Below are 23,802 nucleotides of genomic sequence, written 5' to 3'. Positions count from 1 at the left end.
AAACAATAAAACAATTTATCCTCCTTTGTGAGCAACAGACGGAGGCGCGAGACCCACAGCAGAGTCAGGGTGACATGACCTGCTGCCCAACCTTACTCTTCTGACTATCTGCTTGCTGATCAGCCTAACTCTGCCAACTCACCGCCTTCTTATCCAGCCCGACTCCACTGACTCTCCGTCTATTATGGCTTTGTCTTGCAATTTTTTTTAATTTTGGAGGGTTAACTTCCTCTTTAAGCCTCCCTACAACAAGAATTCAGCAAAACCAGTAATTCCACTGCAAAATCAACTGAACCAAAACCTCCAATATATAAATATATATATATACCCCTTGGTGGGAGTGGAGTAGGGTGACCACGTGTCCCGGATTGCCCGGGACAGTCCCTTATTGTGGAGCTCTGTCCCGTGTCCCGGCTACATCCATTGCGGGACAATACATTATCCCGGAATGGAATGAGCCCGGCCGGCCGATGCAGCCGTTCATAATTCTATAGCCATGTCTGTCTCCTCTCTTTCTGGCTCTCCCCTCTCCCGCCCCACCAACGATTTCATCCTATCAGCAGAGCAAGGGGGTGGGGAGAGCTGCACAGTCAGCAGGATTGGAGGAGTCTTCACAACAGCTCCTCCCGCCCCCTGCAGTGAAGTGAAGCTGTGAAGCAGTGAGTTCGTCTTACAATGGATGGAGGTGTAGGTTGGGGATTGCAATGCTGGCTCCCTGCTAGATGTTTAGCTCAGCTGTGACTGTGATCTGTGTCCTGGCACTGCTCGTCTCAGAAATGGGGGCAAAGCGCTGCATGTGTCTGTGTCTCCGAGTCCCCCCCCCTGCTTCTCAGTCCTCAGGTCACTCCTAGGTGCTCGTTCACCTCCAGATGCTCTCCCCCTCCCCCTAGCTCTGATCCAGGTCCTTCTGTTCCAGGCTGTGTAATGTCCAGGATCCCCTCTAACACTGCCCTCTGATCCTCCATTGGACCCTGTGTGGGAGCTCTCTCCTTCCCTGCACCCAGCCACCACCCCTCTACTCTACAGTACCATGCACCCCTCCACAGAACCCTGCCCCCCAACCCATAGGACCCTGCACCCCTCCACAGAACCCTGCATCCCTCCACAGAACCCAGCCCTTGACCCGTAGTACCCTGCACCCCTCCACAGAACCCTGCATCCCTCCACAGAACCCAGCCCTTGACCCGTAGTACCCTGCACCCCTCCACAGTACCCTGGACCCCAACCCATAGTACCCTGCACCCCTCCACAGAACCCTGCTCCCAACCCATAGTACCCTGCACCCCAACCCATAGTACCCTGCACCCCTTCACAGAACCCTGCCCCCAACCCAAAGTACCCTGCACCCCTCCACAGAACCCTGCATCCCTCCACAGAACCCAGCCCTTGACCCGTAGTACCCTGCACCCCTCCACAGAACCCTGCATCCCTCCACAGAACCCAGCCCTTGACCCGTAGTACCCTGCACCCCTCCACAGTACCCTGGACCCCAACCCATAGTACCCTGCACCCCTCCACAGAACCCTGCTCCCAACCCATAGTACCCTGCACCCCAACCCATAGTACCCTGCACCCCTTCACAGAACCCTGCCCCCAACCCAAAGTACCCTGCACCCCTCCACAGAACCCTGCATCCCTCCACAGAACCCAGCCCTTGACCCGTAGTACCCTGCACCCCTCCACAGAACCCTGCATCCCTCCACAGAACCCAGCCCTTGACCCGTAGTACCCTGCACCCCTCCACAGTACCCTGCACCCCAACCCATAGTACCCTGCACCCCTCCACAGAACCCTGCTCCCAACCCATAGTACCCTGCACCCCAACCCATAGTACCCTGCACCCCTTCACAGAACCCTGCCCCCAACCCAAAGTACCCTGCACCCCTCCACAGAACCCTGCTTCCCTCCACAGAACCCAGCCCTTGACCCGTAGTACCCTGCACCCCTCCACAGAACCCTGCTTCCCTCCACAGAACCCAGCCCTTGACCCGTAGTACCCTGCACCCCTCCACAGAACCCTGCATCCCTCCACAGAACCCAGCCCTTGACCTGTAGTACCCTGCACCCCTCCACAGTACCCTGCACCCCAACCCATAGTACCCTGCACCCCTCCACAGAACCCTGCTCCCAACCCATAGTACCCTGCACCCCAACCCATAGTACCCTGCACCCCTCCACAGAACCCAGCCCATAGTACCCTACACCCCTCCTCATAACCCTGCCTCCAACCCATAGTACCCTCCACAGAACCCTGCCACAGCCCATATTACCCTGCACCCCTCCACAGAACCCTGCCCCAACCCATAGAACCCTGCACCCCTCCACAGAACACTGCCCCAACCCATAGTACCCTGCACAGAACCCTTCCCCCAACCCATAGTACCCTGCACCCCTCCACAGAACCCTGCCCCCAACCCATAGTACCCTGCACCCCTCCACAGAACCCTGCACCCCAACCCATAGTACCCTGCATCCCTCCACAGAACCCTGCATCCAACCCATAGTACCCTCCACAGAACCCTGCCCCCAACCCATAGTACCCTACACCCCTCCTCAGAACACTGCCTCCAACCCATAGTACCCTCCCCAGAACCCTGCCCCAGCCCATAGTACCCTGCATCTATCCACAGAACCCTGCCCCCAACCCATAGTACCCTGCACCCCTCCACAGAACCCTGCCCCCCTCCAAAGAACCCTGCACCAAAAGCCACAGAACCCTGCACCCCTCCACAGAACCCTGCCCCCAACCCATAGTACCCTGCACCCCTCCACAGAACACTGTACCCCAACCCATAGTACCCTGCACCCCTCCACAGAACCCTGCCCCAGCCCACAGTACCCTGCACCCCTCCACAGAACCCTGCACCACAACCCATAGTACCCTGCACCCCTCCACAGAACCCTGCCCCCAACCCATAGTATCCTGCACCCCTTTACAGAACCCTGCACCCCTCAATATACATTCTCACTATTGTCTGGCAAGTGACACTGCATCTAGTGGCAGGCTTTGGGTGGCAAGTGGCACACAGCATCTGGTGGAAGGCTATGGGCGGCAAGCGACAAACTGTATCTGGTGGCAAGTGACAAGCTTAGAATTCCTACTGATTCGGCATTATGGTGAGTTGAACTATTTTATTTTATATAATACAATGTAGTAATAGAAATAATTGGATTTGATCATCCTGACACCATATCAAGCATGGTGTCAGGATGATTTAAGTGCTGACATCAGCCATTCACCCGACAAATCACCCGCCACTGAATTCCCTGTCAACCCAGAGACTACATTCCTCCCCCCTTCCACAAGATCATTCTCCCATGCAAAAAAGGTTGGGGACCGCTGTTCACTTCCTCCTAGCACTCTATGAAATAATATTGTTTTGGGAAGGGGGGGGGGGGTGTCCCTGAATGGCAGTTTGAAAATGTGGTCACCCTAGAGTGGAGATGACCCCATCTATAAGGATATACAGTACATACACACACAGCCATGTTCACGCTATGAGATGTTTCTTGGGGCTGCAGTTCCTCTGAGCTCCACAAGGTAGTGATCTCACTTCTACCTAGACAGGAAGTCTCTATGGAAGACAGGAAGTGATGTCAGGTTCACACGGGAAGTATATAAAGACAAAGACAGGAAGTTGTGGGCGGAGAGGTGGGGTAGGAGGAAGTAGAGAGAAGACTTTGGTGGAATTGGCAGCAGAGGAGGTAATACGATTATATTATTATACAGGATTTATATAGATATTATTTTTATTGTATCTGTCCTCAATGTCCATTTTTGGGAACCAAATAGAGCTGTCCATCTTTCCCCTTTAATTGTCCCTCTTTTCAGTCTGATGGACACACAGACAAATCAATATATTATTTATCTGCCCAAAGTGTTTCTATCGCTCTCAGTATTTACCATATTGAACTGAAAATACTAGAATATAAGCAAAAAAGATTTGACTAAACGTCAAACCTAAATATAAGTTTTCTGGGTAAAGGTAAATCTATGAATTGAGCTCCAGTGCCAAATAAAGTCTTCAGAAACCGACACGACCAGCGAGTGCCGATCTCCTGGTCCTCCACAGAGCTCTGTGGTTCCTGCTGATGATCTCCTCATCATTACAGGACATGGTACAGGACAGGATATGGGACGCAGTACAGGAACACATTACGGGAACACATTTGTATGCAAGCCCACCAAGGGGAGCCATTTGAAGTTGCCAATCCCAGTATTGATATAACAAGCAAGCAAATATCCCCATTTTAGAATTAGGGACTTTAGAGGAAAATATATTGGGCCGGATTCAGGTGGGAGATACGACGGCGTATCTCCAGATACGCCGTCGTATCTCTGAGTTGCAGCGTCGTATCTATGCGCCTGATTCATAGAATCAGTTACGCATAGATTTCCCTAAGATCCGACTGGAGTAAGTGTCTTACATCGTCGTATCTTAGGCTGCATATTTACGCTGGCCGTTAGGTGGCGCTTCCGTCGATTTACGCAAGGAATATGCTAATTAGGTAGATACGCCCCGATTCACAAACGTACGTACGTCCGGCGCTATTTTGTTACGTCGTTTACGTTAGGCTTTTTCGGCGTAAGGTTGCTCCTGCTCTTATGTGGCGTACGCAATGTTAAGTATGGACGTCGTTCCCGCGTCGAATTTTGAAATTTTTACGTTGTTTGCGTAAGTCGTTCGCGAATAGGGCTGTACGTAAGTTACGTTCACGTCTAAAGCATTGACGATTTGCGGCGGAATTTCGAGCATGTGCACTGGGAATTCTTTTACGAACGGCGCATGCTCCGTTCGTAAAAAACGTCAAATACGTGGGGTCACACTAAATTTGAATAAAACACGCCCACATCATCCAAATTTGAATTAGGCGGGCTTACGCCGGAGCACATACGTTACGCCGCCGTAACTTAGGGCGCAAGTTCTTTCTGAATACGGAACTTGCGCCCTAATTTACGGCGATACGTTACGCCCGCACAATATTACGCAGGGCTACCTGAATCTAGCCCATTCTCTATATCACTTTTTGTTGCCTCTAAAGTCCTCAATTGGGGATATTTGCTTGCTTGTTACATTACGGGAACACAGAGCTCTAATACCTACTGAAGTCTTTAGGAACTGACATGACCAAGGGGTGAGGATCTCTTGGTCCTCCACAGTACTCTGTGGTTCCTCCTGATGATCTCCTCATCAGGACAGGGTATCGGACATGGTACAAGGACACATTACGGGAACTCAGAACTCTAATACCTACTGAAGTCTTTAGGAACTGACACGACCAGGGAGTACTGATCTCCTGGTCCTCCACAGAGCTCTGTGGTTCCTCCTGATGATCTCCTCATCACTAAAGGAAACTGTACTGTAACAGAATGTATACATTTCTGGCTCCATTTTCTTTAAGTAGAAATTAACTTTTGAATGTATGTGTTTTGACATAACTGACAGTTTGCATAGAAATGCACCCTGTGAGTCACTGTGGTTAAGCTGATTCACGGAGCAGCCTGTTGTATAAGCACAATCATCAGCTAGTCCTTGTTAGCTAAATTCAGCAGTTTAAATCATAATAAGAAAATACTGAGTTTGTATAACTTTTAGAAACATATGCACTAAAACACAGCCCCTCCCTTCTTTCTTCTGCATTTAAGCCACTGTGGTACTGAATAAAGCCCAGAGATCTTATGAACACACTCAAATCTGTTTCCCCCGTGTCTTAATGGTCTCTCACGGATCCGTGGGTCATTGAAGCTCTTCCTGCATTACCTGAAGTACACCTGGGTGGCCGTATTACCTGCTTCAGGTACAGGACAGGGTATGGGACATGATACAAGCAGGGCCGATCCGCCCTATAGGCTCACTATGCAAGCCGCTTAGGGCACTGCTATGCTGCGAAGGGCCCCCCAAATTACTAGAGGCCCCGCCTGGTGAGAAGTCATTTTCGCCCCCTCACCCAGCTTCTCAACTCGCTGGCTGCATGGGAGAAGAGGTAAGAAGTCAGCACCCCCTGCTTCTCAATTGAATGCAAGATGTCATTTCCGACAGCAGAACACCCCCTCCCCCCGCTTCTCAACTTTCTTTAATGTGACATGTCACCTGTCGTCAGCGCCCCCCGCTTCTCATTTTTAATGTGCCATGTCATTTTGCTTAGGGCCCCAGGGAGGTCAGGATCGGCACTGGGTACAAGGACACATTACGGAAACACAGAGCTCTAATACCTACTGAAGTCTTTAGGAACCAAAGTGACCAGGGAGTGCTGATCTCCTGGTCCTCCACAGAGCTCCGTGGTTCCTCCTGATGATCTCCTCATCACCATGGGACATGGTACAGGGACACATTATAGGAACACAGAGCTCTAATACCTACTGAAGTCTTTAAGAACTGACACGACCAGGGAGTGCTGATCTCCTGGTCCTCCACAGAGCTCCGTGGTTCCTCCTGATGATCTCCTCATCACCATGGGACATGGTACAGGGACACATTATGGGAACACAGAGCTCTAATACCTACTGAAGTCTTTAGGAACTGACATGACCAGGGAGTGCCCATGTCCTGGTCCTCCACAGAGCTCTGTGGTTCCTCTTGCTAATCTTCATGTCACTACAGGACACGGTACAGAGACGGAGAAATGGGGTTGAGATTATCAGGCGTAAAACTGCAGATTGCTATAGGGGAGAGGGGACCACAACATCAATACTCTGGGAGGAGTTTCTGTGGGAAGAAGTCTTTATCCAGCATTTTGTCTTTATCAGAGTGGATACAAGTAAAGCAGAAAGCCCGGGAAATATTTCCAGGAGTGCCGACCACAGCCATTCCCCTAACTATCCAGGCAACCAATAGGCGGTGCCTGTCTCAGGAGTACAGTAACAGCACAGGGCATGTAGCAGATATAAAAAAGCTTTGATTCTATGAATAGCTGCACAATGTCATATGTTTAAGCCATAGCAAGAGAATTCTAGACCTCACCAAGAAGATGATGGAGCTGCTGACAGGAGAGGTGAGCGGTGCCGGGAATTCTGGGACATTATCCAGTAACAGACAAGGGGTGTGTCTGGATGGTGACTGTATCATTGTGTGTGTCAGGTTCCTATAAGGTGTCAGGATGTCACTGTCTATTGAAGGAGTCGGGGTATTTATTAACTTTTTTTTTAGTACATGTCTCCTCTGTACTGAGTTTGTCAATCCTTAGCTTCCAAACATGGGCAGAAATGATTTAAATTTTTTTACTCTTGACTTCAACTGAAGTTCTCATCCTATTTTTGTACGACCGATACAGTCCAGATAATTCTCCAAAATCCATCTTCGGAGAATAGGAGTGAAATCAGGAGTGGGAGTATTTAGAAGGACACAAGGATCTCTACAAGGACCTCATGATGGACACACATGAAGAGGACGATAACGTACAACATGATCAGGTAGGTGAGGAACAATTATTGGTAGTTATCATTATTATACAATCATATGTGTTACAATGAATGTTGTATTATATATTCAGAGTGGAAACCTCTTGGATAATAATATTGATATTAAAGAAGAGTATCAGGAGGAGGAGGAGGAGTATGGAGTGATGGAAGGACACAAGGATATGATGGAGCCTCCTAGTAACAGAATCCCACCAGAGAGATGTCCCCGTCCTCTGTATTCCCGGGATTCCACACAGGAAGGCCACACCATCCCCCACCATCATCAGGTAGGTGAATAAGGCCTCGTACACACGATCGGTTAACCAGAGGATAACGGTCTGATGGACCGTTTTCATCGGTCCAAACCGATCGTGTGTGGGCCCCATAGGTTATTTAACCTTCGGTTAAAAAAAAGCCAACTTGCTTTAAAATTTAACCGATGGATTGCTAACCGATAGGTCAAAACCGATCGTTAGTAGGCACGACCATCGGTTAAAAATCCACGCATGCTCAGAATCAAGTCGACGCATGCTTGGAAGCATTGAACTTCGTTTTTTTCAGCACGTCGTTGTGTTTTACGTCACCGCGTTCTGACGCGATCGTTTTTTTAACCGATGGTGTGTAGGCGCGACGGACCATCAGTCAGCTTTATCGGTTAACCTATGACAACGGTCCGTCGATCTGTTCTCATCGGATGGACTGATCGTGTGTACGAGGCTTAACAGTTAATGGTAGTTATGATTTAAACACAAGCTTATTTGTTACAATGAATTTATTATTATATATTCAGAATGAAAACCTTGGGGGTTGTAATATCATTGTTAAAGAAGAGTATAAAGAGGAGGATGAGGAGTATGGAGTGATGGAGGAGTTTTTAGAAGGACACAAGGATATGATGGAGCCGCCTAATACCAGAAACCCACCAGAGAGATGTCCCCGTCCTCTGTATTCCCGGGATTCCTCACAGGAAGGTCACACCATCCCTCACCATCATCAGGTAGATGAGGAACAATCACTGATAGTATCATTAGGATCTGTACATTATCTGCATTGTTGTCATTTTTATTATATATTCAGAGTGGAAACCTGAGTGTTCGTATCGTTGAGGTTAAAGAAGAGATAAAGGAGGAGGATGATGAGGATGGGGTGATGGAGGAAGAACACAAAGATCTGTACCAGGACACCATGGAGGAGTCTGCCGGCTACAGGAACCCACCAGAGAGAAGTCCCAGTCCTCTGTATTCCCGGGATTCCGCAAAGGAAGATCACAGCTACACAAGACTTTGTCAGGTAGACGATGAATGATATTTAGTAGTTATAATTTATACACAAGCATGTTTCCTACAATGAGTGTTCTAGAAGAATCCAGGCCACTGTGTGCTTGAAAATATCATCCGAGTCTATTGATCCCATATATGTGACGCAAAGAGGAAAGTGCTTTTTTTTCCCCTCACAAATAGAGCTTTCCTTTGGTGGTATTTGATCACCTCTGCGTTTTTTTTTTGCGCTATAAACAAAAATAGAGCGACAATTTTGAAAGAAAATCAATTTTTTTTTTTCTCCAGGCCTTGGTAGCACCTTTTCCACAAAACTAAGGCATGCTGGGTAGAAGAGGAGTAATGCCTTGTATACACAACCGGATTTTCCTTCGGGATAAACTTCGTTCAAGCTGTCTTGCATACACACGGTCACACCAAATTCCGACCGTCAAGTACGCGGTGATGTACAACACTACGACGAGCCGAGAAAAATGTAGTTCAATGCTTCCGAGCATATGTCGACTTGATTCTGAGCATGCGTGTTTTTTTCTCCGTCTGAGTTCCCTACAGACATATGGAATTTCCGAAAAAGAGAACATGTTCTCTTTCTAAATTCTGATGGAAAAAAGTCCATCGGAAATTACGATCGTGTGTACAAGGCAGTAGATGAGGGGGGGGGGGTGTTGGGGTTAGCTTACTATTTTTCTGTTTGCAAGGACCTCAACCTTCAGTAGGCGGAAGTGTAACCCAGCTGTTTTCAAATACAGTAGCTATGAAAACCTAATATTTTGCTGCCATTCTGTTGGTTTAGGGTGAAAATCTGATGATCATAAAAACTGAGTGTGACGTAGAAGAGACGTATGTGAGGGATGATCAGCAATATACGGAGGAGGCTGGAATGACGAGGACAATCATAGAGGAGGACACTCCTACAGAGATCAGCACAGGTGAGCCACAATATATTCCTCTCTTATCTCTGCTCTGTTACTGCTCCCTGATCCAGAGTAGGGCGGGAGCTGAGTGATATCAGCCAATAATAAGTTGATGATGGTCCCCTCCCTGTACTGATACCCGTCCTGGGGTTCACCTGGCAGTATTAGGTTGTGTGTCACTCCTAGTTACAGTAGCACAGATATGATAACACAGATTGAACCTTTCTTAGGTTGGTCCTTCTTCTTCCAGAAGACTTCTAGATAAATGTTACCATAAAACTCTATTACCAGTCTTGTTGGGATGAAACGTAAGGAGTAACAGAGACTGAAGCACCTATCTTTCTAGGAGTATATACTCCTGCAAGCTCCCTCCAGGGCTGCATATCACCAGAAGCCTATGGTCACTTGTTCTATGGTAAAGGGTCTACAAGTCTGAACTTTGACCCTCTTGTCTATCAGAGGTCACATGACCCAGTGCCTAGGCTTGTGGTTGTGTAAAGAGCACGCCCCTCCCAGTCACCATTGGTTCCTGCTCTCCTGACAAGGCTGTGTAAATGTAGAAGTGATCTGGGAGGAGGACCAAAGGTTCTTTGATGGGGGGAAGAGTCCCAGCTGGTTGGGACCTCCACAGAGAACATCTCCTCACTCATATCTACCTGATCCAGATGGAATCTTGATGGAAGTGAACTAACCCTCTCATATCTATTGATGACGTTTTTCTATTTTTCCAGGACACGCCATGGAGAAACCCTCAAAGGATCGTCTCACTTTATCTCCAGGTTGTAAAATGGAAGATGAGGACACCACAGGAGATGGTGCCGAAAACTTGGAGGAGAAAAAATTTCCCTGTCCTGAATGTGGGGAAAGTTTTAGCTCTGGTTTAGGTCTTTTTATACATCAGGGATCTCACAAGCAGGGGGAACTTCATTCTTGTTCTGAGTGCGGGAAATGTTTTCTGTATAAAGCACAATTGGTCAGACATCAGAGAACTCACACAGGGGAGAAGCCGTATCCCTGCCCCGAGTGCGGGAGATGTTATGCAAAGAAATCTGAGCTTGTTTTACATCAAAAATTTCATAATGGCGAAGAGCCGTATTCCTGCCCTGAGTGCGGGAAATGTTTTTCACATAAATCAGGACTCACCATACATCAGAGATCTCACACGGGGGAGAAGCCGTATTCCTGCCCTGAGTGTGGAAAAGGTTTTATAAGGAAGTCATTACTTGTTGAACATCAAAGGTCTCACACGGGGGAGAAGCCGTATTATTGCGCCGAGTGCGGGAAATGTTTCTCGATCAAACTAGGACTTGTTGTACATCAAAGAATTCACACAGGGGAGAGGCCGTATTCCTGTTCTGAGTGTGGAAAAGGTTTTAAAAGGAAATCAATACTTGATGTGCATCAGAGGTCTCACACAGGGGAAAAGCCGTTTTCCTGCCTTGAGTGCGGGAAAAGTTTCTCACAAAAGTGCAATCTTAATACACATCAGAGATCTCACACTGGGAAGAAGTCGTTCTCTTGCCTTGAGTGTGGGAAATGTTTCTCGCACAAGTCTTGTCTTACCAGTCATCAGAGAACCCACACAACCCTCTAGTAGGTGTATTAGTGTCCTGTGTGTGTGTGTGGGGGAAATGTCTTCTTTATTAATCGTATTTAGCCGTACATTAGAGATCTCACACTGTGGGGGCGGAAGCCGTTATCTTGTGCTGAGTGTGGGAAAAGTTTCTGGCCAAAGTCTTGTCTTCCAAACAACAGAGAACCCACACAACCCTCTAGTAGTAACAGTTTCGAGGGCGGGAAATGTCTTCTAAATTAATCATATTTTGCCGTACATCTTATTTTCTGTTATAAAACATATAAAATAAAAATGTTGTGGAGGTACGAAAACCCCCATTTTGGAAAGTAGACTTCATTATTTGGGAAAATTAAAAAAAAAAACATGAAGGTGTTGAGGAGGTTCAAACACAGAGCTTGGCATCGAAGCGCTAAATCCATTATTGTATGCGGGGATGGTGCAAGGATTTTCATCTACACAGACAACGGTGCATTTTGCTACCCCCTTACCAATCCTCACCATCCTCCCACCCCTCCATACGTTGGTACCTCCTAAACGTTGCGTCTGTAATGTGGTGGGGTCCAGCATGAAGGGCGTTACAAAGCCTTGAAATTTTGGACCGCCGCTAAATGGCAATGCATAAGCAGGGGGCGGGGTTATGCTTTTACTGCTTCCCTCTCATTGGCTGGCGGGTGGAGGCAAACTTTAAAACTTTCATTCCCCCCCCGGTAAGAAAGAGAAGCACAACATTAGGGAGGACAGAAGACAGGTATTTTAACCCCCTTTGTGGCGGAGGGTGAAACAAATTAGACACGTGTACTACCGAAAAATGTGTTTGTTTTTTAATTATAAAAACTCACTATTAAATTATAGGCACTGGAATTTTCTTTCAAATTTGGCTGGGCAGCAGGTGGAGAGTCAGCAGAGTCAGGCTGGGCAGCAGGTGGAGAGTCAGCAGATCCAGGCTGGGCAACAGGAGGAGAGTCAGCAGAGCCAGGCTGGGCAACAGGAGGAGAGTCAGCAGAGTCAGGCTGGGCAGCAGGTTTAGACTCAGACTGGGCAGAAGGAGGAGAGTCAGTGAAGTCAGGCTGGGAAGAAAAAGGTCAGCAGAGTCAGGCTGGGCAGCAGGAGGAGAGTCGGACTGGGCAGCAGGAGGAGAGTCAGCAGAGTCGGACTGGGCAGCAGGAGGAGAGTTAGCAGAGTCGGACTGGGCAGCAGGAGGAGAGTCAGCAAAGTCGGACTGGGCAGCAGGAGGAGAGTCAGCAAAGTCGGACTGGGCAGTAGGAGGAGTCAGCAGAGTTGGGCTGGGCAGCAGGAGGAGAGTCAACAGAGTCAGGCTGGGCAGCAGGTGGAGAGTCAGGCTGGGCAGCAGGTGGAGAGTCAGGGTGGGCAGCAGGTGGAGAGTCAGCAGAGTCAGGCTGGGCAGCAGGTGGAGAGTCAGCAGATCCAGGCTGGGCAACAGGAGGAGAGTCAGCAGAGCCAGGCTGGGCAACAGGAGGAGAGTCAGCAGAGCCAGGCTGGGCAGCAGGTGGAGAGTCAGCAGAGTCAGGCTGGGCAGCAGGTGGAGAGTCAGCAGATCCAGGCTGGGCAACAGGAGGAGAGTCAGCAGAGCCAGGGTGGGCAACAGGAGAAGAGTCAGCAGAGCCAGGCTGGGCAGCAGGTGGAGAGTCAGCAGAGTCAGGCTGGGCAGCAGGTTTAGACTCAGACTGGGCAGAAGGAGGAGAGTCAGTGAAGTCAGGCTTGGAAGAAAAAGGTCAGCAGAGTCAGGCTGGGCAGCAGGAGGAGAGTTGGACTGGGCAGCAGGAGGAGAGTCAGCAGAGTCGGACTGGGCAGCAGGAGGAGAGTCAGCAGAGTCGGACTGGGCAGCAGGAGGAGAGTCAGCAAAGTCGGACTGGGCAGCAGGAGGAGAGTCAGCAAAGTCGGACTGGGCAGTAGGAGGAGTCAGCAGAGTTGGGCTGGGCAGCAGGAGGAGAGTCAACAGAGTCAGGCTGGGCAGCAGGTGGAGAGTCAGGCTGGGCAGCAGGTGGAGAGTCAGCAGAGTCAGGCTGGGCAGCAGGTGGAGAGTCAGCAGAGTCAGGCTGGGCAGCAGGTGGAGAGTCAGCAGAGTCAGGGTGGGCAGCAGGTGGAGAGTCAGCAGAGTCAGGCTGGGCAGCAGGTGGAGAGTCAGCAGAGTCAGGCTGGGCAGCAGGTGGAGGGTCAGCAGAGTCAGGCTGGGCAGCAGGGGGAGAGTCAGCAGAGTCAGGCTGGGCAGCAGGAGGAGAGTCAGCAGAGTCAGGCTGGATATCACCACAATCATAGACACCAACTATAACCTACAAAGGCTTACCCCCCAACCGTCCCGAATTACGCAGGACTGTCCCAAGATGTCAATTAAATCCCGGGCATCCCATGGATCTGAGCTTGAGTCCTGGAGCCCAGTCAGGGTCTACAGGTAAGTGGGTGGAATATCCTGTGTTTCCACCCACCGCCGCTGCCAGCTCTACAAATCTGTGAAAACAACAAAGAACTGTTGGTTGCTAGGACCACCGGGCATCCTAGAAACCAACCACATGCTTGCTCCACCCCCAGGATTCAGAGGAGGAGGATGGAATTTCTTCCCCCACACATGCTGCCAGTACCTTGCCGCCCAGCTTGGAGACTCTGGGGATCCTGATATAATGGTGGGAACCTCTGGGGACTTTTCTGTAAAAATGGTGGATCTAGGGGCCATGATATAAGGGGTTGCTCTGGGGACCCTGATGTAAATGGGATAGCTTTGGGGACCCCGATGTTAAGATGATGGCTCTGGAGACCCTAATATAAAGGGGCAGATCTGAGGACCATGATATTGGAGGGGGGTGGCCCTGATGTAAGTGGTGTCTCTGGGGACCCTGATGTAAGGGGGCAGTTCTGAGGACCCTGATGTAAGAGTGGGGGGATGACTATGAGGACCCTGATGCAGAGCAGGGGAGGCTCTGGGGACCCTAATGTAAGTAGGGGACTCTAGGGATACTAATGTAAGAGGAGAATATTGCCACCATGAAGTAAGTAGAAGGGGGGACCCTGATGTACAGGGGTATTCTGGGGACCCTGATTGAAGTGAATTACTTTGATTACCCTGATGTAGAGGGGGCTCTGGGGACCCTGATGTAAGGGGAGTGATTCTGGGAACCTTGATGTAAAGTGGGTGATTCTGGGGACCCTGATGTAAGAAGGAGTCTCTGGGGACCCTGATGTAAATGGGTTGGCTCGGGGGACCCTGATGTAAAGGTGATGGCTCTGGAGACCCTAATGTAAAGGGGAGGCTCTGGAGACCCTAAAGTAAAGGGGGGCCCTGATGTAGGGGGGAGTGGCACTGGATACCAGTGGCGGTGCATGCCCCCGTCACTCAACAATAGATATATTCATGCATCGCATGATTATATCTATTGTCGTTGCTGCCGCCCACTATTCAGGTACCCGGCCGCCCACTATTCAGGAGCGCCGGCCATCTGAATAACAGCAGTGGGTGTGTTTTAGAAGTGCCTGATTAGAGCCAGAGGTTCTAATAGGCTTCCCGATTAGATCCTGTGTTCTCTAATCGTCTTCCAAATGGTTAAACAGCAGGTGCACAGCTGTGCGATCCCTGTTTAAACCATGTTGTGTTAAGGAATCGCTTCTCTATCCCTAACACTGACCCACCTCTCAGCCAATCAGGTGCACCGGGTCTGGTTACCGGTCACCTGTTTGGCTGAAGCAACATCGAGGGCGGGAGAAGACATCGAGGGAGCGTGGAGGAGGATGGCGCTGACCCGAGGAAGGTAAGTTCCGGGCTGGGGGGAAACTGGCTGAATTTGGGGGGGAACTTGCTGCATTTGGGGGGAAACTGGCTGCATTTGGGGGGAAACTGGCTGCATTTGGGGGGAACTGGCTACATTTGGAGGGAAACTGGCTGAATTTGGGGGGCAACTGGCTGCATTTGAGGGGGAAACTGGCTGCATTTGGGGGGAAACTGACTACATTTGGGGGGAAACTGGCTGAATTTGGGGACAAACTGGCTGCATTTGGGGGGAAACTGGCTACATTTGGGGGGGAAACTGGCTGCATTTGGGGGGAAACTGGCTACATTTGGGGGGAAACTGGCTGAATTTGGGGACAAACTGGCTGCATTTGGGGGGAAACTGGCTACATTTGGGGGGGGAACTGGCTGCATTTGGGGGGAAACTGGCTGCATTTGAGGGGGAAACTGGCTGCATTTGGGGGGAAACTGGCTGCATTTGGGGGGCAACTGGCTGCATTTGAGGGGGAAACTGGCTGCATTTGATGGGGAAACTGGCTGCATTTGGGGGTAAACTGGCTGCATTTGAGGGGGAAACTGGCTGCATTTGAGGGGGAAACTGGCTGCATTTGAGGGGGAAACTGGCTGCATTTGGGGGGAAACTGGCTGCATTTGAGGGGAAACTGGCTGCATTTGAGGGGAAACTGGCTGCATTTGAGGGGGAAACTGGCTGCATTTGATGGGGAAACTGGCTGCATTTGAGGGGAAACTGGCTGCATTTGAGGGGGAAACTGGCTGCATTTGAGGGGAAACTGGCTGCATTTGGGGGGAAACTGGCTGCACTTGAGGGAAAACTGGCTGCATTTGGGGGGAAACTGGCTACATTTGGGGGGAAACTGGCTGCATTTGAGGGGCACAGTGGCTGTGTTTAATGGGCACAGTAGCGTCATATGATGTTTTTTTTCTTCAGTTTGTTTGCACCCCCCCCCCCCCCAAAAAAAATTTAACACCAGCCACCCACCATGCTGGATACCCTGATGTACAACAAGTAGCTCTGGGGGCTCTTGAGTAAGGAGGAGGGCTATGGAGTCCCTGATGTAAGAGGAGACCATTGGGACCCTAAAGTAAGTAGGAGGGGGGACTCTGATGAATGGGGGGATTCTGTGGACCCCGATTTAATGGAGTGACTTTGAGGGACCTTAATGTAGGGGGGGCTTTGGAGAACCTGATGTAAAGGGGGTGATTCTGGGGACCCTGATGTAAAGAGGAGGGCTCTGGGGTCTCGGATGTATCGATGGTGTCGATTGGGGAACCCGATGTAGGCGGGATCTCATAATGTAGAAAGAGTATTCTGATGTAAGGGTAACTATGAAAGGGATTCATGATCTAAGGGGGAATCTGATGTGAACAGTTGGATTGCACAAAAGTGATTAAATTTGGCTTATAACCAAAGTGGATTTGATAATCACTGATTGGTTACTAGAGGTGGAATCCCGAGCAGAAATATATTTCTATCCCCCTTGGTGGGAGTGGAGATGACCCATCTATAAGGATATACAATACTTACACACACAGCACAAGGCCGTGTTCACACTACGAGACGTTTCTCGAGGCTGCAGTTCCTCTGATCTCCACAAGATGGTGATCTCAGAAACCCATAAAAGAAGTCTCTATGAAGACAGGAAGTGATGTCAGGTACACACAGGAAGTCTCTATGGAAGACAGGAAGTGATGTCAGGTACACACAGGAAGTGCTGTACAGAGCACAAAGGACCTTCCATGAGGGAGGAATAGCAGACAAGACATCATTGAAACAGGCAGAAGAGGAGGTAATAAGATATTATTTGTTTATAGCTCTCATCATTGTTAATTAGTATTTCAGTCTAATGTACTATTTATCTGCGCAAAGTGTTTCTATCACTCTCAGTATTTCATCAGATTTTCGATTGTTTCATGTATTGAACTGAAAATACAAAAATCTAAGAAAAAAGTTTGACCAAACCGACCCAAATAAAAGTTTTCCCTGAACGGAGCTCCGATGTCAGCTGAAGTCTTCTTCAGAAACCGACACGACCGGAGAGTGCCGATCTCTTGGTCCTCCACAGAGCTCCGTGATTCCCCTCGCTGGTCTTCATGTCACTACAGGACATGGTAGAGGGACAGAGTCGTGGGGTTGAGGTCATCAGGCTTAGAAACCACAGAGTGCTGGGAGGGAGGGCACCAGGACATCAACGCACTGGGAAGAGTTGGTTTCTGAGGAAGACTCCATCCAGCATTTGGTCTTCACTAAGCATGAGCTCCAGCGTGTTCGCATAGTACACGTGCAGAGCCCGCCAGGAAGTCTACATGGTGCTGTGCTAATCACAGCCAGGGAGACATTGTCCCCCCCGTGACAAAAGATCCCAGCAACAACAGACCCCTTCCAGCAATGATTGCTCCCCAGCAACAAAAGACACCCAGTGTCAATAGAGCCAAGCAATAATAGACCCCTCCCAGCAATGATTGCCCCCTCAGCAACATAAGACCCCCCCCCCTGCAACAATATCCCCTACCAGCAACAATAGACACCCTAAACCACAGGTGTCAAACACAAGGCCTGCAGGCCGAATCTGGCCCTCCAGGTCATTTTATGTGGCCCTAGGAGAGCTCTGGTCCTCCTCCAGACCCTTACTTTCTGCTTTCAAGCAATGCATCCAGCTTCTTCCCAGCAGCATAAGGAAAGGGGGGTACGCAGAGATGGACTGGCTATTGGGACTACCGGGAGTTTCCCGGTGGGCCGATGGCTCAGTGGGCCGGCTTCAGTCACAGAGGTCCGCCGCCCCCTTCCGCTCCTCTGTCTCTCCCTTCCCGCAGCGCTCACCTCCTCCCCCTCCCCGCAGCGCTCACCTGGGGGGGGACAAAGAAGCAGGGGGAGGACCAGAGGAGCAGGGGGGACGACAGAGGAGCATGGGGGAGGGGACAGACAGCTGACTCAACAGCTATGGCCTGGGAGTTTCTCACGTCTGCCTAATCTTGTCCCATAAGGGGGGGCACCAAACTGATTATTTGCCCCGGGTGAAATAATGTCTAGCTTCCCCACTGGTACTGCCTATAAGAGTACCAGTACCAGCCATTCTACTCTAATAAAGTAGAACAGCTAGTGGCTAGTGAAGGGGGAGAGGGGGCTTGAGTGGCCGGGGGGGGCTTCTGGAGTTGTCTGGCCGCCATGGGAGAGACCTGTCAAAGTGGGCCAGTCTGGATTAAGTCCAGGGCCAAATTTTTGTCCCAGTCCAGCCCTGGGGGTACGTAGTGATGTAAGGGAGAATTGGGGACTCAACTTCTGATGGAGGGGGGGGCTCTTGACATCTAATGTAAGGGGAGGTGATGCGCTGGACATCTTATCTTACAGACACAACCATTATGCGGATGAGGCCCGCAATGAAATTGAGTTTGACACCCCTGCCCTAAACCAGTAGATCCCCCCCCCCAAAATGGATCCCAGTGACAATAAATCCCCAGTAGCAAGCATCCATAGACCCACCAGCACACCCCATCACCCCTTGCCAGTACATACGTTCAGTGCTGGAGGTGCCAAAACTCCTGCGTTCCCACTGAAAAAATGCCCTGCCCCCAGGTACCCAATTATGCAAAGATGTATCAGGTAGATGCGAAACAATTATTGGTAGTTATGATTTACACACAAATATGTTTGTTATAAAGAATGTTTTAATCTATATTCAGAGTGGAAAATTTGCGGAATATAATATTGTTGTCAAAGAAGAGTATAAAGAGGAGGATGAGGAGTAGAGTGTGACGAAGGAGCTTTTTGAAGGACACAATGGGGTAGATTCACAAAGGAGATACGATGGCGTATCACCAGATACGCCGTCGTATCTATGCGCCTGATTCATAGAATCAGTTACGCATAGATTTCTATTAGATCCGACCGGCGTAAGTCTCTTACGCCGTCGGATCTTAACTGCATATTTGCGCTGGCCGCTAGGGGCGTGTACGCTGATTTACGCCTAGGATATGTAAATCAGCTAGATACGCGAATTCACGAACGTACGCTCGGCCGACGCAGTGCAGTTACGCCGTTTACATTAGGCTTTTCCCGGCGTAAAGTTACCCCTGCTATATGAGGTGTATATGTGGCGTACCAATGTTAAGTATGGACGTCGTTCCCGCGACAAAATTTGAAAAATTTACGTTGTTTGCGTAAGTCGTCCGTGAATGGGGCTGGACGTCATTTACGTTCACGTCAAATCCAATGACGTCCTTGCTGCGTACTTTGGAGCAATGCACACTGGGAAATTCCACGGACGGCGCATGCGCCGTTCGTGAAAAACATCAATCACGTCGGGTCAGGGTTAGTTTACATAACACACGCCCACCTCTTTACAATTTGAATTAGGCGGGCTTATGCCGGCCTATTTACGCTACACCGCCGCAACTTTTTTTTGAGAATACGGCACTTGCCTGTAAAAGTTGCGGAGGCGTAACGTAAATAGGATACGTTACGCCCGCACAAACATACGCCATTCTACGTGAATCTACCCCAATGACTTCTATTAGGGTTATACCGATACTGAGCATTTGCCCGAGTACTTGGGCAAATGCTCCGATGCTTTACCCGATACCTGGACAGTCAGGGTGATCAGTGCTGTGGGGGAGTTGCAAGCACCGATACCCCTGTATAGATTGTAAAGTATGACGGCCGTTTCTCCGCTTCTCTACCCACCCCCCCCCCCCCTTTCAGCTGCTTTAGTGAAATCAGTGGTGATCGGTGCTTGTAACTCTCCCACACACGATCACCGCTGACTTTCCCCATATCCTCCTCCAGCCCCCCTCCGGTCTGCTGCTGCTGTCCCCCTTCGGGTCTGCTGCTGCTGTCCCCCTTCGGGTCTGCTGCTGCTGTCCCCCTTCGGGTCTGCTGCTGCTGTCCCCCTTCGGGTCTGCTGCTGCTGTCCCCCTTCGGGTCTGCTGCTGCTGTCCCCCTTCGGGTCTGCTGCTGCCGTGTCCCCTTCAGGTCTGCTGCTGCTGTCCCCCCCTCTGGTCTGCTGCTGCCGTGTCCCCCCCTCTGGTCTGCTGCTGCCGTGTCCCCCCCTCTGGTCTGCTGCTGCCGTGTCCCCCCCTCTGGTCTGGTGCTGCCGTGTCCCCCCCTCTGGTCTGGTGCTGCCGTGTCCCCCCCTCTGGTCTGGTGCTGCCGTGTCCCCCCCTCTGGTCTGGTGCTGCCGTGTCCCCCCCTCTGGTCTGGTGCTGCCGTGTCCCCCCCTCTGGTCTGGTGCTGCCGTGTCCCCCCCTCTGGTCTGGTGCTGCCGTGTCCCCCCCTCTGGTCTGCTGCTGCCGTGTCCCCCTCTGGTCTGCTGCTGACGTGTCCCCCTCCGTGCTGACGTGTCCCCCTCCGTTCTCCCCCTTGATCTGTCAGGATGGAGAGCAGAGTTATGAGCCGGTAAACCCGGCTCCTACCTTTTTCGAATGTACAGAGTCGGTGATCACCGACTCTGTCCATTCACATAACTGAACACATCGTAAACTGTGTTTAAAATGTTTCAGTTTATGAATGGAGAGGAGCCGCTGTCTTCTCTCCATTCATTTTCAGTGCTGCTGAGAAAGGAACTGGGGAATCTGTGTCCCTGGTCCCTTTCTCTGTCTCGAAGGAGCGATGTCAGGGGTCTGTTGAGACCCCTGATATCTCACCAAAGCCCCCCAACAGGGCTGATAAAAAAATGAATTGTAAAAAACTAAATAAAAAACACACTCGCACAGTCCACCCCCCTCTAAAAAAAAAAAGAAAGCATTGTAAAATTAAAAAAAAATAGAAAATTGTAAAAAAAAAAAAAAAATGTAAAAAGTAAAAAAAAAAATTGTAAAAAAAAAATAAATACTGACATATGTGCCACTGTCACATGAGATTTAAAAAAAAGAATGGGTATCGGCGAGTACTTGAAAAAAAGTATCGGTACTTGTACTCGGTCTTAAAAAAGTGGTATCGGGACAACCTTAAAGCGGCAGTTCACCGATTTATAAAATTTTTCCCCTTTTCCCCTTAGATTCCTGCTCGTTTTGTCTAGGGGAATCGGCTATTTGTATTAAAATATGATCCGTACTTACCCGTTTTCGAGATGCATCTTCTTCCGTCGCTTCCGGGTATGGGTCTTCGGGAGCGGGCGTTCCTTCTTGATTAACAGTCTTCCGAGAGGCTTCCGACGGTCGCATCCATCGCATCCATCGCGTCACTCGTAGCCGAAAGAAGCCGAACGTCGGTGCGGCTCTATACTGCGCCTGCGCACCGACGTTCGGCTTCTTTCGGAAAATCGTGACGCGATGGATGCGACCGTCGGAAGCCTCTCGGAAGACTGTCAATCAAGAAGGAACGCCCGCTCCCGAAGACCCATACCCGGAAGCGACGGAGAAGATGCATCTCGAAAACGGTAAGTACGGATCATATTTTAAAACAAATAGCCGATTCCCCTAGACAAAACGAGCAGGAATCTAAGGCTAAAAAGTGCCCTCTAAGGGTGAACCACCGCTTTAATTTCTATGAGAACATTAGGATGGAGCCACCGAATACCAGAAACCCACCAGAGAGATGTCCCCGTCCTCTGTATTCCCGGGATTCCACACAGGGAGGTCACACCATCCCTCACCATCATCAGGTAGATGTTAGTTCCTGTTGTTCCCTGTCGATCTGTTCCTTCGTTTTTTCTGTCTTCCTCTTGTTTTTGTTTTTTTAGGATCTGTACATTATCTGCATTGTTACCATTGATGTCATTTTTTTTATACATTCAGAGTGGAAACCTGAGAGATCCTAAAGTTGATGCTCAAGAAGAGTTTAAAAAAATGGATGAGCAGTATAGGGGGGCGATGAAGGAGTTTTTTGAAGGAGACGCGGATCTGTATAAGGATTTCATGATGGGGCCACGTAATACCAGAAACCCACCAGAGAGATGTCCCCGTCCTCTGTATTCCCGGGATTCCACACAGGAAGGTCACACCATCCCCCACCATCATCAGGTAGATGAGGAACAATCACTGATAGTATCATTAGAATCTGTACATTATCTGCATTGTTACCATTGATGTCATTTTTATTCTATATTCAGAGTGGAAACCTGAGAGATTCTAAAGTTGAGATTAAAGAAGAGATAAAAGAGGAGGACGATGAGGATGGGGCGATGGAGGAACAACACAAAGATCTGTACCAGGACACCATGGTGGAGTCATCCAGCTACACAGACCCACCAGAGAGACCAAGACATTCCAGGCAGGAAGATCAAAACTACACAAGACTTTATCAGGTAGACGATGAAAGATATTTGGTAGTTATGATTTATACACAAGTATGTTTCCTACAATGAATGTTGTAGAAGAATCCAGACCACTGTGTTAGTGAAAATATAATTCGAGTCTATTGATCCTATACAGTATGTGGTGAAAAGATGAAAGTTCTAAGTAGTTTATATTTCAGGATATATATATACCGTATTTATCGCGGTATAACGCGCTCCCGCGTATACCGCGCACCCCTAAAGTGGCCCCCGAATCCTGTGGAAAAAACTTTTTTTTGGACTTACAGTTTTGGTGTCTTGCGCGGCGGCCTCGTCGGGTCCGGCGTCCGTCTGCGGCTTCGGGTGTCCTCTTCGTCGGGTCCGGCGTCCTTCTGCGGCTTCGGGTGTCCTCTTCGTCGGGTCCGGCGTCCTCGCGTCCTCCCCGCTCGTTTCCCGCGCCGAGTTTTGAATGCTGCGCCGACATATACAGAGCGCAGTACACTCGTGTATCGTCGGGCAGGCTCGGCAACACTCGCGCTCACGTCCTGTACTTCCAGGACGTGATCGCGGAAGGAGCCGAGACTGAACGACTATACCCGAGTGTACGGCGCAGTATTCAAAACTCGGCGCGGGAAAGCGGGTATCGGCGTATACCTCGCACCCACGATTTTGCCCTGATTTTCAGGGCAAAAAAGTGCGCGGTATACGCCGATAAATACGGTATATATATATGTGTGTGTGTGTGTGTGTGTGTGTGTGGCCCCCTGTTCCTAAAGAATAGGGGTTATGTTGTAAATTTATAACAACAAAACCTGGGGAATGCCCAGGGAAAAACCAAGCCTCCTTACTGACCAGCCTGTAGAAAAACCAAATTAACCTGTCTAACAGTATGCGTTAAAAACAAGGGTTTTGTTTGCACGCATTTGCAAACGCATGCGTGAGCCACAGAGACGCTCCAAGGCACCCTGTAATCTGTGGTCCTAACACTAAACAATGGCCCAGATTCACAAAGGACTTACGACGGCGTATCTCCACGTACGCCGTCGTAAGTCCGAACGTGCGCCGTTGTATCTTTGCGACTGATTCATAGAATCAGATACGCCTCTCTGTTGCCAAGATACGAGCGGCGTAAGTCCCCTACGCCGTCGTATCTTGGGGTGCATATTTCCGCTGGCCGCTAGGGGCGCTTCCATATATTTCCGCGTCGAATATGCAAATGAGCTAGATACGCCAATTCACGAACGTACTTGCGCCCGGCGTATTAAAATACGCTGTTTACGTAAAGCGTACGACCGGCGTAACTTTTCCCCTCATAAAGCAGGGGTAAGTCATGTTAAGGTATGGACGTCGGAACAGCGTCGTATTTTACGTCGTTTGCGTAAGTCGTACGTGAATGGGGATGGGCGTAGGTTACGTTCACGTCGACTAAGCATTGAGCCGGCGTAATTTACGGAGAAAATTCAACGTGATACTGAGCATGCGCGCGCATGTGCCGTTCGTTAGGCGCGTCGTTTATGTGGGGTCACGATTAATTTCCATACAACACACCCCCTACCAACCTACTCTAAATTACGTAGGGTTTTCTTCCGTTCAAAAAAACGGAGCTTAACGGAGACGGATGTTAACGGACGTTAGCGGATGCTCATCCGCTAACGGACGCTAACCCATAGG

The 23,802-nt window shown here is 49.8% G+C and overlaps 2 protein-coding genes and 1 long non-coding RNA gene across 3 annotated transcripts in view; all 3 read left to right on the top strand.

The window, feature by feature from the left end:
* The first annotated feature begins 3,557 nt into the window (after nucleotides 1-3,557).
* Nucleotides 3,558-7,529, top strand: LOC120909598. Its single transcript, XR_005741316.1, has 3 exons — nucleotides 3,558-3,705; nucleotides 7,273-7,411; nucleotides 7,492-7,529. It is a non-coding gene; the product is annotated as an uncharacterized LOC120909598 (long non-coding RNA).
* Nucleotides 7,530-7,649: 120 nt separating this feature from the next.
* LOC120909579 overlaps nucleotides 7,650-23,802 on the top strand; it is a 39,840-nt gene continuing 23,687 nt past the window's right edge. The window contains exons 1-3 of the mRNA XM_040321345.1: nucleotides 7,650-7,686; nucleotides 8,190-8,293; nucleotides 21,417-21,519. Of these exons, the coding sequence (XP_040177279.1) occupies nucleotides 8,262-8,293; nucleotides 21,417-21,519 (135 nt within the window). The 5' untranslated portion in view covers nucleotides 7,650-7,686; nucleotides 8,190-8,261. The remainder of the gene's footprint in view (nucleotides 7,687-8,189; nucleotides 8,294-21,416; nucleotides 21,520-23,802) is intronic.
* Nucleotides 10,111-11,492, top strand: LOC120909580 (gastrula zinc finger protein XlCGF17.1-like). The gene has a single exon (XM_040321346.1). It carries the CDS (start codon nucleotides 10,330-10,332, stop codon nucleotides 11,182-11,184), a length of 855 nt encoding a protein of 284 aa, XP_040177280.1. The 5' UTR covers nucleotides 10,111-10,329; the 3' UTR covers nucleotides 11,185-11,492.

Source organism: Rana temporaria, chromosome 8 (genome assembly GCF_905171775.1).
Source record: "Rana temporaria chromosome 8, aRanTem1.1, whole genome shotgun sequence".
Taxonomy (NCBI): Eukaryota; Metazoa; Chordata; class Amphibia; order Anura; family Ranidae; genus Rana; species Rana temporaria.
This window is presented reverse-complemented; position numbering and strand designations above follow the sequence as displayed.

Excerpts from the sequence above, each read along its gene's own strand:
- LOC120909580 (XM_040321346.1), top strand. The coding sequence starts at position 10,330 with ATGGAGAAACCCTCAAAGGATCGTCTCACTTTATCTCCAGGTTGTAAA.